The sequence below is a fragment of the Erinaceus europaeus genome, chromosome 10, assembly GCF_950295315.1.
Source record: "Erinaceus europaeus chromosome 10, mEriEur2.1, whole genome shotgun sequence".
NCBI lineage: Eukaryota > Metazoa > Chordata > Mammalia > Eulipotyphla > Erinaceidae > Erinaceus > Erinaceus europaeus.
In genome coordinates, this window is record NC_080171.1 from 118605697 (window position 1) to 118624324 (window position 18628).

General features: G+C 44.4%; 1 protein-coding gene across 1 annotated transcript in view; it reads right to left on the bottom strand.

Moving 5' to 3' along the window:
- TWSG1 (twisted gastrulation BMP signaling modulator 1) overlaps positions 1–18238 on the bottom strand; it is a 43975-nt gene extending 25737 nt beyond the window's left edge. The window contains exons 1-2 of the mRNA XM_060200672.1: positions 18032–18238; positions 15523–15674 (exon numbers count right to left, since the gene is read on the bottom strand). Of these exons, the coding sequence (XP_060056655.1) occupies positions 15523–15645 (123 nt within the window). The 5' untranslated portion in view covers positions 15646–15674; positions 18032–18238. The remainder of the gene's footprint in view (positions 1–15522; positions 15675–18031) is intronic.
- Positions 18239–18628: the final 390 nt, after the last annotated feature.

Here is an 18628-nt window from a genome sequence, read left to right on the forward strand (position 1 = left end):
TATAGGGGATCTCAAAAACTTCAGTACAGTTTAAGGAAGCAAAAGTAGGCGGAAGTCACTTACTTTCTGACTATTGTTCTTAAGTCAAGGGCAAATGGAACGAATAAACTTCCACAAGTAACCAGTTGTGAGTAGCAGTCATGTGTAGTTCATCAAGCAATCCTTTTTCTTGTTTTTTCTACACATGGTACATGTCTTTCAGACTCACATTACAGAATCATTCTCAGTCATAACCATATTTGAAATGTATGATTTGTTTTGGCAGAAAGCAGACTGTTGTTAGGGTAAATGCTTCTCATTAGGAAAAACATTCCTAAAGTGTTTTGAAACTCGATATTTAAAAACAAAAAAAACAGAAAGACATCTAATAAACATGTCTAGTGGTCTGGGAGACTACGCAGTGGATAAAGCATCGGAGTCTCAAGCATGAGGTCCTAAGTTCAATTCCCAGTAGCACATGTACCAGAGTGATGTCTGGTTCTTTGTCTCTCTCCTCCGATCTTTCTCATTCATAAATAAATAAAATCTTTGAAAATAATAATAAAGGGAGTCAGGTGGTAGCACAGCGGTTATTAAGCGCATGTGACGCAAAGTGCGAGGACCAGCATAAGGATCCCGGTTCGAGCCCCCGGCTCCCCACCTGCAGGGGAGTCACTTCACAGGTGGTGAAGTAGGTCTGTGGGTGTCTTTCTCTCCCCCTCTGTCTTCCCCTCCTCTCTCCATTTCTCTCTGTCCTATCCAACAACAATGACATCAATAACTACAACAATAAAACAAGGGCAACAAAAGGGAAAATAAATATAATTTAAAATAATAATAATAATAAAATAAATGTTTATACTTTTAAAGTATTCCATTTCAGCGGCTTTCCCAGGCATCAAGTCCTGACTTAGATTTCTAACACTACACAAGTGCACCAAAGGGACTTCATCTACGGTGGAGGGGTACACTGGTCTGTATCTTTCCTTCCCCTCCTTCTCCTTCTCCCTCTCCTTCTCTCTCTCAGAAACTGGCCTGGAAGGCCACTCAGCTGTATCATGTATGTGTGAGGTCCTGGCTTCATTCCTGGGACCCACATTAGAAGCAAATAAAACAGCCCATTTTAAAGTAAGCAACATCAGGCTGGCAAAATAGCTCACGTGTATAGTGTGCTGCTATGTCATGTGTGTGACCCCCATCACACTCATGGAAACGCAGCTGCTGTAGCCTCTTCCACGAAAAAATAAATAAAGGGAGTCGGGCACTAGTGCAGTGGGTTAGGCGCAGGTTTCGCAAAGCGCAAAGACCGGCACAAGGATCCTGGTTTGAATCCCCGGCTGCCCACCTGCAGGGGAGGTGGGACCCTTATGCTGGTCCTTGCGCTTTGCACCACCTGCGCTTAACCCACTGAGTTACCACACAGACTCCGTCTTCTTTTTTTTTAAGTATGTATCTCTGGGGCTTCACCTTTCCAGGCTGACTTGTTTGTTTTGTTTTTTTGTTTGTTTGCCACCAGGGTTTGCACTGGAGCTCAGTGCCTGCACAGCTCCATCATTCTTTGAAGCCACTTTTCCTTTCCTTTCCTTACCTTTCCTGTCCTTCCTCTCTCTTGCTTTCCTTCTTTCTTTCTTTCTTTCTTTCTTTCTTTCTTTCTTTCTTTCTTTCTTTCAGTAGAGGTCAGAAACAGAGAGAAGGAGAGAGAGAGAGATAAAAGGAGCAACACCTGCACTTACGAAGCCTTCTTTCTGCAGGTGCAGGCCAGAGCTTGAACGTGGGTCCTCAGGCTGAATTTTTCAGAGAGAACCAGAGAGAGAAAGAAAAAGAGAAAGAAAGAACGAGAGAGAGAGAGAGAGAGAGAGAGAGAGAGAAGGGAAAGAAACAAAGAAAGAAAGACAGCAGACAATAGTGGCAAAGCTCCCTTCTTTCATTGCAGTGAGGAGAAGGCTTGAAGCTGTCTGTGTACACTGCAAAGCAGCGCACTACCCAAGTGAACTATTTTGTATGCCTTAGAGATTAGTTTTAAAGTACTGGAATAAGAAAAACAAAGCTTATTTCTTAATAATTTAGCATTTTAACAATTATAGTATTTACTTTCTTAGAGAGAATAATAGCATAATTAAACTTAAACAATTCTCTAGGTTGTTTAATCAAAGTATTACTTTATCTTTCACTCTTAGTATCTGACTATGATTAGCAGTGTGACTGCCCAAGTTCAATCACTGTTTGTACAGGTAAAATAAGTATCACTGACTAAGAGTCACAAAGCCAGTGAGTTAATATTTCATTCTCTAGTTGTTTCGACCATCTGATGACTACGTTTTTTCTGCTTCCCTCCTCGGAAAATCTCAGAGAGAGAGAGAGAGGTGCTCGTGTTACAGACGATATGGCTAAAAATGACTGAGCTAGTGATTCATCTGAGTCTTCTGGTCCAAGCCTGTTATAACCACTCCTATTTCTGCAAGTTGGAACCAGAGAAATGCAGAGTAAGTCATCTGTTCTCTGTGTAACTACAATGTTAGATTTTTTTTCTTAAAATCTGATCATCAGATTGTTCAAAAATTGCCTGATGAAATAGTGAAGCTTTTATACTAGATGTAAAGCAGAGATTTATATATTTCAGCTAGCCTACATTAACCAGAAGAAGTATTCAGAAATAACTTGAGGAGGCTGGAGATAGCTCAGCTGACTGAGTTCGCACTATACTGTGCAAAAGGACAGGGCTTGAGCCTCTGGCCTCTGTGACACCAGGGCAAGCTTCGTGCACAGTGGAGTGAAGCTGCAATGCCTCTTCTCTTTCTTCACCTATCTCTTCCATCCTCTTTGTCTCAATCTGAAGTTGAGAGAAGAGAGCAAAAGAGTCCACTGCAGTGCAGTGGTGGGACTGCCTAGGAGCCAAGTCCCAGAACCAAAAAAAAAAAAAAAAAGGAAAGAAAAAAAGAGAAAAAGGAAGGAAGAACGAATTTAAAAAATGTATTAGAAAGCTTAGTAAGGGGACCATGCATACATATGACATTTATTAAGTGCACACATTACAGTGCACAAGGACCCGAGTTCAAGCCCCTGGTCCCCACCAGCAGGGGGAAAGCTTCACAAGTGGTGAAGCAGGGCTACAGGTTATCTCTCTCCCTCTCTATCTTCCCCTCTGCTCAATTTCTTTCTTTTTTCTCTTTGCTTTTGAAATTTATTCATTGGCTAGAGACAGCCAGAAATCAAGAGAGAAGGGGGTGATAGAGAGACAGAAACAACTGCAGCCCTGCTTCACCACTCACAAAGCTTTCCCTCTGCAGGAGTGGACGGGGACTCAAACCTGGGTCCTTGTGCACTGTGACATGTGCACTCAGCCAGGTGCGCCACCGAACAGCCCCCCTCAGTTTCTATCTGTTTCTCTCCAATAACAAATCAATTAAATAAAATAAAAAGACTGTGGTCAAGCGCAGGTGGCGTAAAGTATAAGGACTGGTGTAAGGATCCTGGTTCGAGCCCCCGGCTCCCCACCTGCAGGGGAGTCACTTCACAGGCGGTGAAGCAGGTCTGCAGGTGTCTGTCTTTCTCTCCCCCTCTCTGTCTTCCCCTCCTCTCTCCATTTCTCTCTGTCCTATCTAACAATAACAACATCATCATCAACAACAACAATAGTAAAAAAAAAAAACAGGGCAACAAAAATGGAGTGAATAAATAAATATTAAAAGCATGTGGCACAAAGTGCAAGGACTGGTGTAAGGATCCCAGTTCGAGCCCCCGGCTCCCCACCTGTAGGGAAGTCGCTTCACAAGAGGTGAAGCAAGTCTGCAGGTGTCTGTCTTTCTCTCCCTCTCTCTGTCTTCCCCATCTCTCTCCATTTCTCTCTGTTCTATCCAACAACGACGACATCAATAACAACAACAATAAAACAACAAGGACAACAAGAGAATGAATAAATATTAAAAAAGAATTTTAAAGAATTTGTTAAAATAAATAAATATTTAAAAAATATATTGTGGTCTGGGAGGTGGTGCAGTGGATAAAGCACTGGACTCTCAAGTATGAGGTCCTGAGTTCAATCCCAGGCACAACATGTACCAGAGTGATGTCTGGTTCTTTTTCTCTCTCCTCCTATCTTTGAAAGAAAGAAAGAAAGAAAGAAAGAAAGAAAGAAAGAAAGAAAGAAAGTTTAAAAAACTTAAAATAAAAATTTTTGAAAAGAATGTAATATTTAAAAAAGTAAAGCTAATAAAATGAAAAATTGGAAGGATAGAAAGTTTTGTAAAAGAGCCTATCATTTTAAATATATATCTGCTTCCAGGGTTATTGCTGGGGTTCAATATCTGCACTAGGAATCCACTGCTCCTGGAGGCCATTTTTTCCTTTTGTTGACCTTGTTGTTTATTGTTATTGTTGTTATTGCTGTCATTGTTGCTGGATAGGACAGAGAGAAATAGAGAGAGGAAGACAGAGGGGGAGAGAAAGACAGACACCTGCAGACCTGCTTCACCTCTTGCGAAGTGACCCCCTCTATAGGTGGGGAAGAGGGGGATCCTTACGCAGGTCCTTGCACTTTACATCATGTGCACTAAACCTGCTGTGCTACCACCCACCCAACCCCTCTTTTTTTGTATTAAGGAAAATATTAAACAAAAAAATTAGGGTAGTGGTACAATCACTTCAATAGAAGGTTCTAGTGTGATCTTAATCCTTTTAAAAAATATTTTATTTATTAATGAGAAAGGAGGAGAAAGAGAGAACCAGACATCACTCTGGTACATGTGCTGCCAGGGACTGAACTCAGGACCTCATGCTTCAAAGTCCAATGCTTTATCCATTGTGCCACCTCCCGGACCACGATCTTAATCTTCTATTCAAAATAAAGAGGTAATATAGTTGCTTGTCTAAGACTAGGCTTTAAGAGTTAAAATTTGGGAGTTGGGCAAGAACACAGCGGGTTAAGCACAGGTGGTGCAAAGCACAAAGACCAGGGTAAAGGTCCTGGGTTCCAGCCCCCGGCTCCCCACCTGCAGGGGAGTCACTTCACAGGCAGTGAAGCAGGTCTGCAGGTGTCTTTCTCTCCCCCTCTCTGTCTTCCCCTCCTCTCTCCATTTCTCTCTGTCCAATCCAACAACGACGACATCAATAATAAGTACAACAATTAAAAACTACAACAATAAAACAAGGGCAACAAAAGGGAATATATATATTTTTTAATTCTTTAAAAAAAAAGTTAACACCTGCGTAAGGATCCTAGTTCGAGCCCCCGGCTCCCCACCTGCAGGGGAGTCGCTTCACAAGCGGTGAAGCAGGTCTGCAGGTGTCTGTCTTTCTCTCCTCCTCTCTGTCTTCCCCTCCTCTCTCCATTTCTCTCTGTCCTATCCAACAACAACGACATTAATAACCACAACAATGTTAAACAACAAGGGCAACAAAAGGGGAAAAAAAAGTTAACATTTACTTTATGAAGTGTCACATTTTCAAGCCAGAGATGGGAACTATTAGCTTGAGAAAGAGTTTTTATTTATATTCTGAAGCTCGGTTACTGATAAATATTTTCATTCACTCACTGTTGCCAAGATCTGAGAGATTGTCAGCGCTGTTGTTAAAAACAAGGAAATATCTATCATTAAAAACTGTTTAGTTATGTAGGTAACTAAAGGCCTGGGTTTAGAATATCAGAGGTTTCAAGTCCTAGTATGCATATTTCTTCTCTTCTTTTTTAAGATTTTATTTATTTACTCATGAGAAAGTTAGGAGGAGAGAGAGAGAAAGAACCAGACATCACTCTGGTACATGTGCTGCCGGGGATTAAACTCAGGACCTCATGTCTGAGAGTCCGATGCTTTATCCACTGCGCCACCTCCCAGACCAACCAAATTTCTTGGTGCGACTTAAGTCTCAGTTTCTCAGTCACTAAACAGGGGAGGAGGGTGGTGGTGCCTGGTGGTGGCCCTGGTAGAGAAAGACATTACCATGCACAAGGACGTGGGTTCAAGTCTCCGCCTGCAGGGGAGAAGCTTCACAAGCGATGAAAATGGTGATGCAAGTCTCTTTCTTCGCCCTCCACCCCCCATCCTGCTTCCCTCTCGACTTCTGTTTCTTTTTTCTTTCTTTCTTTCTTTTTTTTAAACATTTATTTGTTTATTCCCTTTTGTTGCCCTTGTTGTTTTATTGTTGTAGTTATTGTTGTTGGATAGGACAGAGAGAAATGGAGAGAGGAGGGGAAGACAGAGAGGGGGAGAGAAAGACAGACACCTGCAGACCTGCTTCACCGCCTGTAAAGCGACACCCCTGCAGGTGGGGAGCCGGGGGCTCGAACCGGGATCCTTACGCTGGTTATTGTGCTTTGCGCCACCTGCGCTTAACCCGCTGCGCCACCGCCCGACTCCCTCGACTTCTGTTTCTACCCAAAAAAGAAGAGGCTGCTGGGAACGGTGGATTTGGCATGTAGGAACTGAGACCCGGTGCCTATCATGCCAAATATGATAAGCAATAAACTTATAATAAAGTCAAAATGCTTGGCTTGTAAGCCAGCACTCCACGCTCAAGTGACTCAAGTGAAAAGAAAACCTGGGTCCATACAAGGAGACATTTGTACATGGGGTCTCAACCTTGTTGACAATCATCAGCAGCTGGTAGCTGCCCGTTCTCGAGTGTCTGGGGCAGCAGACTGCACTACACTCATCAGCGGCACAAAAGAGCAAAATAAGGCACCGGCGTGTGGGACAACAGGCAAACAGAAAGACGGCGCCAAAGACAGGTCCATCTACAGGGCATTCTGACAGAGGGCAGATCGCGGGGACAGCAGGCCACTCAGGGGTCGGCAGGAGGCTGAAGCTGGAGAAGGGGTCAGTTTTTGACTACAAAGGACTCTGAGAGAGCTTTTTAGGTCGATGACATATTCTCTGCCCAGGCTGTTAAGAGCCTGAGTTACAGGAGTACATCTTTGTAAAATAATAATAATAATAAAACCCTGAAAACCTAAAAAGAGAAAGTTGAAAACCTAATCCCAAAGAGTGTTTTTGGGAGACCTGGAAATAGTTTATTTCATCTTTGAAAGATTAATACACATGGTCTTTGTGGCTCCTCCATGTCTATATTCTTTTAAGAAACCTGATTTGAAAAAATAAGCTGTTATTTAATGCAAGTTAGTATTAAAGAAAGCAGTGCAGAAGATTTTTCTTCAAATTGAAAAGTACATTTCTCTATTTTACTTCTTATTTATTTGTTATTGGATAGAGACAGAGAGAGATTGAAAGGGGAGGGGGAGATAAAGTGGGAGAGAGACAGAGAGATACCTGCAGCCCTGCTTCACCACTCATGAAGCTTACCCCCTGCAGGTGGGGAAGAGGGGCTTGAACCTGGGTCCTTGCGGAATGTAATTCAAGTCCTTATACAGGTGTGCCTCCCCCGCTTTCTTTTTTTTTTAACCAGAGCACTGCTTATGGTGGTGGTGGGAATTGAACCTGGGACCTCAAGGCACAGAGACCCTTTGCATAGTCACTGTGCTATTTCCCCAGACCATCTCTTTTACTTTTTAAAAAATATTTTTTATTTATTCCTTTTTGTTGCCCTTGTTTTATTGTTGTAGTTATTATTGTTATTGTTCTTGATGTCGTCGTTGTTGGATAGGACAGAGAGAAATGGAGAGAGGAGGGGAAGACAGAGAGGGGGAGAGAAAGACAGACACCAGCAGACCTGCTTCACTGCTTGTGAAGTGACCCACCTGCAGGTGGGGAGCCGGGGGCTAGAACTTGGATCCTTACGCCGGTCCTTGCGCTTTGTGCCACCTGCGCTTAACCCGCTGCGGTACCGCCCGACTTTTTACTTTTTTACTCTTTTACTTTTAAGCTAAAAATTAAACTTCTCTATATTAGCCTGCTTTTTAAAACATAGAAAACAATGCTAGTGAAATGTACAGAAACCAGAATTGGGTAAAACTGCTAAAAGAAATACACTGTTAGAAATCACTATTCCGGGAGTCGGGCGGTAGCATAGTGGGTTAAACGCAGGTGACGCAAAGCACAAGAACCAGCGTAAGGATCCCGGTTCGAGCCCCCGGCTCCCCACCTGCAGGGGAGTCGCTTCACAGGCGGTGAAGCAGGTCTGCAGGTGTCTGTTTTTCTGTCTTCCCCTCCTCTCTCCATTTTTCTCTGTCCTATCCAACAACAACGACAATAATAACTACAACAATAAAGCAGAAAAAGGGGATAAAATAAATATTAAAAAAAGAAATCACTATTCTATATATATTTGAAAACTTCCAAGTATCCCAATGAAAGAATGAAATCCTCATTGTTTTAATCTAATAGCTCAACAGATGAAACAGCGAAAAACGTTACCCTCAAAAACTTTAGCAGTGGGCTGGGGAGACAGCATAATGGTTAAGCAAACAACTTTCATGCCTGAGGCTCTGAGGTCCCAGGTTCAACTCTAGCACCACCACAACCCAAAGCTGAACAGTGCTCCGGTTAAAAAAAAAAAAAAAAAAAGCCTTTAGCAGCGATTGTGAGTTAAGTATTTAAAGCTAAAGAAACACATGCTGATTCCTTAATTTATTGTGCACTGGGAGGCTGGGGCATAGCTAGCTGGTTATGCAAACGACCTCCATGCTTGAGACTGATGGCCCTGGTACAATCGCCAACACCACTGTAAGTCAGAGCTAAGCAGTGCTCTGCTTAAAAATATATATATGGCTAACAAAGTCCCATAACCTAGATATACACCAGTTTCTGTGAGAGAGAGTTTATGTGCACATGTATCCATAAAATACTGCAAAATATATACCTGAAAGCAGAAGTACACTAGAGTTTGCAGTGAGTATCCCCCTAACACTTCTTCTCCACTATTCCAAGCTTTGGATCCATGATTGCTCAACAAATTGTTTGGCTTCATATGTTAACTCTCTTTTCAATCACCAGGTTCCAGATGCCACCAGGATGCTGGCCAGGCTTCCCTGGATTGAAGACCCCACCAATGTGTCCTGGAGCTCAGCTTCCCCAGAGGCACACCTTACTAGGGAAAGAGAGAGGCAGACTGGGAGTATGGACCGACCAGTCAACGCCCATGTTCAGCGGGGAAGCAATTACAGAAGCCAGACCTTCTACCTTCTGCAACCCTCAACGACCCTGGGTCTATGCTCCCAGAGGGCTAGAGAATGGGAAAGCTACCATGGGAGGGGATGGGTTATGGAGATTGGGTGGTGGGAATTGTGTGGAGTTGTACTCCTCCTACCTTATGTTTTTGTTCATTAATCCTTTCTTAATAAAAAATTAAAAAAAAAATATATATATATATATGGGGCAGGGGGAGATAGCATAATGGGTATGCAAACAGACTCTCATGTCTGAGGCTCCAAAGTCCCAGGTTCAATCCCCTGCACCAGCATAAGCCAAAGCTGAGCAGTGCTCTGGTTAAAAAAAACAATATATATATATATATATATATATATATATATATATATATTACTGCTTATTTGGCTTTTTGTTTGTTTGTTTTTTATTTGGTCGTTGCTGGAGCTTCACCAATCCAGGCCAACTTTCTTTCAGGTAGAGAGGCAGAGAGAAATAGAAAGCAAATAACACCAGAGCACCAAAGCTCCCTGCCCCCAAGCTGGCTTGCATGGCTAAGGCGCCCTTTTACTGGCTCAAATTAGAACTTATTTATTTATTTATTTATTTGCCTCCAAGATTATTGCCAGCACTATGAATCCACTGCTCCTGGTGGCCTTTTTTTTTTCTTTCCATTTTATTGGTTAGGACAGAAATTGAGAGGGGAGAGGAGGGAGAGAGGGAGAGAGACAGACACACCTGCAGAGCTGTTCCACCACTTGTGAAATGACTCCCCTGCAGGTGGGGGGTCGGGGGTCTTTGAGTGGGCCACTGCACTTCATACTATGTGCACTTAACCCAGCATGCCACCGCCTAACTACCAAATCAGAATTTTTTTATTTAACATTAATTTAAAATTTTTTAAAAATATTTATTTATTCCCTTTGTCGCCCTTGTTGTAGTTATTATTGTTGTCATTATTGGTGTCATCATTGTTGGTTAGGACAGAAATAGAGAGAGGAGGGGAAGACAGAGAGGGGGAGAGAAAGACAGACACCTGCAAACCTGCTTCACCACCTGTGAAGCGACTCCCCTGCAGGTGGGGAGCCGGGGGCTGGAACCTGGATCCTTACACCGGTCCTTGTGCTTTGCACCACCTGCGCTTAACCCGCTGCGCTACCGCCCGACTCCCATGAAGCCTAATTCTTTAGTTCAATGCAACAATTTCAAAGATTTTCATAAGACATTAACTGAAGCAAAACAGGTCATGAGTTAGTCACAATTTTTTAAAATTTTTTATTTATTTATTAATGAGAAGGACAGGAGAGAGAGAGAAAGAACCAGACATCACTCTGGTACATGTGCTGCCGGGGATTGAACTCAGGACCTCATGCTTGAGATTCTAGTGCCTTAGCGACTGCGCCACCTCCCGGACCACGAGTTAGTCACAATTTATAACAGCAGGAAAAAAGATGAAAAAGAAAAAATGATGTGGGGGGGAAGCTAATGTTTATAAGAGTGGAAAACAAACACTGTATCAACAAGTAAAATATTACTGTTGTAGTTACAAGCCAAAAGAACTGTAGCGGGAGACTAATTTGAAATTTAGTTAATACTCGTTGAGGAAAAAAGAAGTTACCTTTTTCCAATTTATTTTTATTTAATAGAAGTTATCAACTTAAAACAAAAATACATTTTATAAACTCGTTTGTTATTTTCTGATATGTGGAGCCAGGGCCTCACAATGATTCACAGTGATTTCACTGCTCCAGGACATTTTCATTCAGAGAGAGGCAAGAGAGAGGGAGAGAGAGCATGGGAGCAGAGCTTTCCCTGTTGTCTTGATACCTTGCAGGTGATACCTGGCATGTGGCAAGGCAGGTACTTTACCTGGTGAGCAGTCTCACAGGCCCGAGATCTTAATAAATGCCAAATTCTTTATGACCAATGCTCCCTTTTTCCCTAAAATAGAACGACTAAACCACTCGTCCATGAGCAAAGGAGCACACCTAGATGATAATTTAACTTTCTTGAAGTTTAAAGTTAGGTTTCTTTCCTGCCAGAAGCACAAAGTAAATATTTGTAAGGGGACCACCCTTATACATAGCAACGTGTGGGAGTGGCAGGAATGAGGGTGCTGCCTTGCGACCATGCTGGTGAAAAATATTTATAGAGCCACGAGCTTCAGAGAAAAAAACTTTTTTTTATATATTTAGCTATTTCATGAGTGTACAGATGGTTCAACATAAACAAATGTTCTCATTTACCCACATCCACATCGTGCCTCACTTCAACATTACAGATGTTCATGGCAAACGAAAACCACAACGGAAAAAAAAAAAAAAAAAAGAAATCTAAATTCCCTCCAAGAGGGAAGTAATATCTTTCCTTAAACTTCTGTGAGTGTTGGCTGAGGCAGCTGGGGCAGGGCCAGGCACGCAGGCCTGCACCTCACTCCTTGCAGGGGCAGATGCCCCAGAAGGCTGGGGACACAAACAAGGGTACAATCTGGGGACTGCAAGGAACCGGAAAGACCCCTTAGGGCCTGAGGCATCGGAGCCCCAGGGTTAAACACTTCTCAGCTCTGGCTTATGGTGGGGGTTGAACCTGGGACCTTTGGTGCCTCAGACATGAAAGGCTTTTGCATAACCATTATGTGATCTCCCCAGCCCCAGTGTCTCTTCTCTCTGTCTCTCTCCATCTCTGTCTCTCACCCTCTAGCTAAAATAATAAATAAGTTTCCCATGGGCAGTGGAATCATGCAGGTGTGAAGCCCAGTGAAAACTCCAGCAGAATAAATGAAAAAAAAAAGCAAAACAAACCCCAAGATATGAAATCAAAGACATAGTGGAACCAATTCAGGAAAGTAATAATGACAAGACAGTACACGATAGTTTTTAACAGACCTGAAGAAACGTACAAAAGACTCAGGAAACAGTTTACCAGGTAACTACACACACGTGCTTAGGCCCAGGTTGGAGTCTCCAGCCATCACACAACAGCACCACATAAAAAAGGGGTAAGCTGGAAGTCGGGCGGTAGCGCGGCGGGTTAAGCGCAGGTGGCACAAAGCGCAAGGACCAGCATAAGGATCCCAGTTCGAGCCCCCGGGTCCCCACCTGCAGGGGAGTCGCTCCACAGGCAGTGAAGCAGGTCTGCTGGTGTCTGTCTTCCTCTCCCCCTCCCCCTCTCTGTCTTCCCCTCCTCTCTCCATTTCTCTCTGTTCTATCCAACAACAATATCAACAATAACTACAACACTGAAACAAGGGCAACAAAAGGGAATAAATAAATATTTAAAATTTTTTTAAATGTCCTTCCTTTTTTCATCTTCTCTCTCTGGGTCCTGATGGTATTAGTAAACTTCTCTAATCAAAATTTTTGGTTTGAAATCCAAGTAAAGGTGAATAGAGTGTGAGTTTATAGCAAACTACACTCCACAATAAGGTCACCCTTCCTAGAATGTCAGTGGTTGGTGAGGGGGCCCTGAATGGCACAAACAAGCACAAAGGGCCTATGTTCCACAACAATCATCATTCCTAGTGTGTACGGTGGACTACAATACTGTAGTCAAAAAGCCGCTGATTAACATAGACACGGTTCTATGTTGATTCTGTTATTCTAAAATATGCCGTTACTGAATTTCTTAGCCAAAAGCTAACACCTAGGACGGAGGGTAATAAAGAAGGCCACACAAAAGGAACAAAGCTAAAACTATATACTATTGGGAGTCCGGTGGTAGCGCAGGGGGTTAAGTGCATGTGGCGCAAAGCACAAGGACAGGCTTAAGGATCCCAGTTCGAGCCCCCGGCTCCCCACCTGCAGGGGAGTCGCTTCACAGGCGGTGAAGCAAGTCTACAGGTGTCTATCTTCCTCTGCCCCTCTCTGTCTTCCCCTCCTCTCTCCATTTCTCTCTATCCTATCCAACAACAGTAATAACTACAATAAAAAATATTTTAAAAAAACTATATACTGTTATGTCTATATATGATTTTCTTCTAAAAATGTAAAACAGGATAGAAACAGAAAGAACTGCTACATAAAACATGAGGTTCAGAACTGCTAAACGAGGGAGTCGGGCGGTAGTGCAGCGGGTTAAGTGCACATGGCACCAAGCGCAAGAACCGGAGTTAAGGATCCAGGTTTGAGCCCCCAGCTCCCCACCTGCAGGGGAGTCGCTTCACAAGCAGTGAAGCAGGTCTGCAGGTGTCTGTCTTTCTCTCCCTCTCTGTCTTCTCCTCCCCTCTCCATTTCTTTCTGTCCTATCTAACAACGATAACATCAATAACAACAAGAATAATAACTACAACAATAAAACAACAAAAGGGAAAATAAATAAATATTAAAAAAAAAAAGAACTGCTACACGAGGTCCATCACTAATTAACACAACTTCATAGAGAATTTAAAAAATAGTATATTTAGGTGGTCCAGGAGGTGGCGCAGTGGAGAAAGCACTGGACTCTCAAGCATGAGGTCTGGAGTTTGATCCCCAGCTGCACATGCACCAGAGTGATGTCTGGTTCCTTTTCTCTCTCTCTTCCTATCCCTCTCATTGATAAATAAATAAAATATTTTTTAAAAAATAGTATATTGGGGGTCGGGTGGTGGCGCAGTGGGTTAAGCGCATGTGGCGCAAAGCCCAGGGACCGGCGTAAGGATCCCGGTTCGAGCCCCCGGCTCCCCACCTGCAGGGGGGTCGCTTCACAGGCGGTGAAGCAGGTCTGCAGGTGTCTGTCTTTCTCTCCCCTTCTCTGTCTTCCCCTCCTCTCTCCATTTCACTCTGTCCTATCCAACAAAGAATTGCGTCAACAAGGGCAATAATAATAACCACAACGAAGCTACAACAAGGGCAACAAAAGGAGGAAAAAAAAATGGCCTCCAGGAGCGGTGGATTCATGGTGCAGGCACCGAGCCCAGCAATAACCCTGGAGGAGGAAGAAAAAAAAAAGATAGTATATTTAGTGGAAAAGCCATAAGCTCTGAAATCAAACAGACCACATTTCACAGACAGTATATATGAAACCTGGGCCAAATTATTTAACCTCCAATGACAGCAGTAGCAACATCCACTGTGATTGAAGGCCTGGAGATAGTTGACCCTGGAGGGCGAGGCAGTGACACAGCAGGTTAAGTGCACACAGTACAAAGCACAAGGACAGGTGCAAGGATCCTGGTTGGAGTCCCTGGTTCCCCACCCGTAGGGGTCTGCTTCACAAGTGGTGAAGCAGGTTCTGCATAAGTCTTTATCTCACTCTTCCCCTCTCAACTTCTATCTTATCCAACAAAAATGGGAAAAATGTTAAGCACAGGTGGTGCAAAGCACAAGGTCCAGCGTTAAGAATCTCGGTTCAAGCCCCCAGCTCCCCACCTGCAGGGGAGTCACTTCACAGGATGTGAAGCAGGTCTGCAGGTGTCTGTCTTTCTCTCCCTCTCTCTGTCTTCCCCTCCTCTCTCCATTTCTCTCTGTCCTATCCAACAACCATGACATCAATAATAACTATAACAATAAAACAAGGGCAACAAAAGGGAATAAATATTAAAAAAAAAAAAAAGGAAAAAATGGCCACCAGGAACAGTGGATTCATAGTGCAGGCACCAAGCCCCAGCAAAAACCTTGGAGGTAAACAAACAAACAAACAAAAAACAGTTTACCTTGTAGAACTCACACCCTGCCCTTTACAATCAAAGGAAAGTTAATGGTCAAGTAGCTTAGAAACAGATTCTTTAGCCCAAGTCAACAACTTGTCGGCAACTTCGTGAGAGACTCTGGACCAGAAATACCTAGAGTTCCAACCCTAACAAACAAACCCTTAGATTCAGATAGAAGATTAGTAGTTACCAGAGGAGCAGGAGCCGTGAGTATAGGGGGATCAGATAAAGGGGCCAACTGCGTGGTGGTGGACGGAAACCAGACTTACAGTGGTGGTCACCATATACTATGTACAGATTATCAAACAACGCTGTGTATCTGGAACTTACACAATATACATCAATGTTACCAAATGTATTCACAGTGTTACAAAAATGTATTTAACAAGGGCCCTCGGTGGAAAGAATAAATGCTTAGTGCATTAAGTTGATATGTTGGGGGAAACTTGTCACATTGAATTGAAAGGTAACACTTTATCTACTGAGACTATACTGTATTTGACTGACTTGTGTTGTTTCTAGATACAGCAATCAAATCTCTGGTATACAAAATGAATCACACAAAGGGACCCTGTGGTCCCTTTTCACTAGACTTTCATCTAGTGAAAGTCCTCATCAACGGATGAGGATATGTTGATAGAGGAGAAGATTTTCAGTCGTGAACGTTTTGAATCTGATCTTGCTCGTATGAAAGAGGGACAGACATTCCGACGCAGCGCATCCTAAGGCCCTGACCTGCTACTCAGTATTAAATACACACTATTACAGACAATTACCACTCGCTCGCTCTTACATACACACCCTGCCTCTACATGCAGGTGCTCTCTGCATACGCTGTGATATATTTTAGTTGGAATTAAAAAAGGATCTTCGTCCTACCTGGATGAGGCATTTGCTCACATCGCTAGCACAGAGCGCTTTGTTACAAGCCAGGGACGCAGGCAACCATGTCAGGACCACCAGGATGCCAATGGTAAGCAGAACCACAGAGTATGACTTCATGTTTCTTCAAAGAAGTGACTTCCAGGAAGCTAAACAAATAGATGGAAAAAAAAAAAAAACACTTCAATGAACCTGTCTGTTTTTGCAAGCAGTTTAATGTAAAGGTAATGCAGAGTAAAAATAAATACAGAAATGGGGGAAAAAGAAAACTGGGGGCCGGGCGGTAAACCAACAGCTTGGGTGCACGTGGAACGGCGCAAAGGACCAGCATAAGGATCAAACCCCCGGCTCCCCACCTACAGGGGGGTCGCTGCACAGGCGGTGAAGCAGGTCTGCAGGTGTCTGTCTTTCTCTCCCCCTCTGTCTTCCCCTCCTCTCTCCGTTTCTCTCTGTCCTATCCAGCAACGAACGACATCAACAACAACAATAGTAACCATAAGGTTACAACAACAAGGGAACACAAGGGGGGAAAAATGGCCTCCAGGAGCAGTGGATTCATGGTACAGGTATCGAGCCCCAGCAATAACCCTGGAGGCAAAAAAAAAAAAAGTTTTGAGTCAGTGTTTAAAGATCATTCTCAGTGAAAGATTAAAAACCAAGAAGAAGAAGAAAAAAAAAAAAAACATGGCTCAGGAGATACTGCAACAGGTAGTGCTGGGCTCAGGCATGAGGTCTCGGGTTTAATTGCTGGCACCATGTATGCCGGAGTGCCGCTCTGGTTGGTTCTCTCATTAACAAGTTCATCTTTAAATAAGTGTATATGCACACATATATAGGACAAACACCAAGAAAGCATAAAGTATGATATGATGTGCCTTGTTAACTATCATCAAAGATCTAGTATACTGAATTTTCACTATGAAAGTTAAAAGTGAATGCCTATATTGACTTTACATAAACCAAACAGGTTACATGATAATGTTATAGTACATACAAACCCTCAACAATTTGCAAATATATCAAGTAGATGGCTTCCATACTGCGCCACTACTGCATTATTCAACTTGAAGCCAAAATAAAAATCACCAATACTTCATTATAACTTAAAACACTGAATAATATTTTAGTCCTTAGAATTAAAATAGAATTTTAAGTGGACAATTTCTAATGACTACTATGACTATCTCATTTTGCCTCAACATAAGAGCCACAAAGGAACAGTTCAAATAAACGAGTTGGCAACCCATTCCTTAAATAATTTAGCAAAGAACAAAGAGGATAGTAAATTATTAATTGCATTAAGAACACTGGGTAATTTATTAAAAAGTGAAGATTGTTTTGCCAGTTCTACTGGTGCCACAGAATCTTCAAAGTTATTAAGATACTAGAATACAAAAAGAAGACCAGCAAAAATCCTGACAGTAAATTAAACAACCAACAGTTATTAAACTTTGAAAAAAATAAGTAAATGTAGATGAAAACACACACCAAAAATAGAATCAATTAAAACAAATGACTAAGGATGTTAAATCAATTAAAATAAATGACTAAGGATGTTAAACTCTGGCAGGGTTTATGAGGACTATGGTTACAGTAAGCGTTCATTCTAACTATTGCTAAGTACAATAAAACAAAAGCATTAAGGTGAAAAAAATAATGAGCTTTCTAAATGAGTTGATTTTAATTTTAAAAGAGAAAGCGCTTGTGACTACTGAGGCCCACAGATGAGGATTCCTTAAAGACCGTTAGTACCCCAATTTTCTAAACGTATTAAACAACACCAACGTAGTTGGATGACTTCTGGAGTCAGCAGAACACAAACACATCGGGTAGAAGTCGAAGAAAGCTTTCTGAAAAATGATTTTCCAGTTTTCATCGTGCCAGCATTAAAACTAGGACACCACCTCTCGGCACCCCCCCCCCCTTCTCTTGCCAATTGTTTTCAGAAGAGTTTATAAGTGATCCCTCTCCTCCCTAAATCTTACTGGGGGAAGGAGGCATACTAATAATGAAGGGCAAGTATAAATCAGGTTTAAAAAAAAAGGGGGGGGGCATGATTTCCAGGGGCTCGCTTTTCTTGATTCCCTAGGGAGCTGGGAACAAAGCGCACGGAGCAGTTTCCGATGCCCGTGCCCGGGGTGCGCACTGACAGCGGCCTTTGTGCGGCGGCTTCCAGCCCCTGCAGGGGAGGCTCGCGGCCCCCGCCCGGCCCCCGCCCGGCCCCCGCCCGGCCCCCGCCCGGCCCCCGCCCGGCCCCCGCCCGGCCCCCGCCCGGCCCCCGCCCGGCCCCCGCCCGGCCCCCGCCCGGCCCCCGCCCGGCCCCGGAGGTGCAGGCCCGCAAGCCCGGTGCGCCCCGCTTTGTCCTCCGCGCACAGGTGGGGACCCAGGGCCTTCTGCCAGGAGCTCGGCACCCCCTCCACCCCTCACCCCTCCACCGCCGCCGCCGGGGCCCAGAGAAGCCCGCAGCAGCCTCGGCCCCCGGAGTCCCGAGCTCCCGCCCGCTCACCGTGCGGGGTCCCTCCGCGGGTCAGCCGAGCCCCGGGCGCCGCGGAGCTGGCGGGGAAGGCAGGCCGCGCTCTGCGCCTCTTCTGCGCGCACCGCCCGCGAGCCTCCGGCACCTTAAAGAGACAGGCCCGCCGCTGCCTCCTCCCGGCCCCCGGCTCCCGGCTCCACGGTTCCCCCTTTCCCCTCCACCCTCCACCCTCCACCCTCGCCCGGTCCCGGCTGCGGCCAGCTCCCGCCAGGAGGCGCCTCTCCCTCCCTCCCCGCCCCGGCGCTCTGGCAGCCACGCCCACGCAGCCCGTCTCCGGCGCGGATTGGCTCAGGCGCCCTCAGACCACGCCCACATCCTCACCAAGCCCCGCCCACACAAGGCCCCGACCACGCCCCTGCTCTGAGCGCGCCCACCCTGGAACCCAGGCGCTGCCCTCTCCGCTCCTCCCGCCCCCACCTCTAAAGCCTTTGTCGGCTTCCCTCCCGAGGGTCTTCCTGGGCGGCTCGTTCAGATTTAAGGTTTAGCAGGTGCATGCAGTCACAGAGCAGAGAAGCTTCGCAGCCACCCCCACCCCACCCCCAGGTTGTTCTTAGTGGCCTCTTGGAAGGA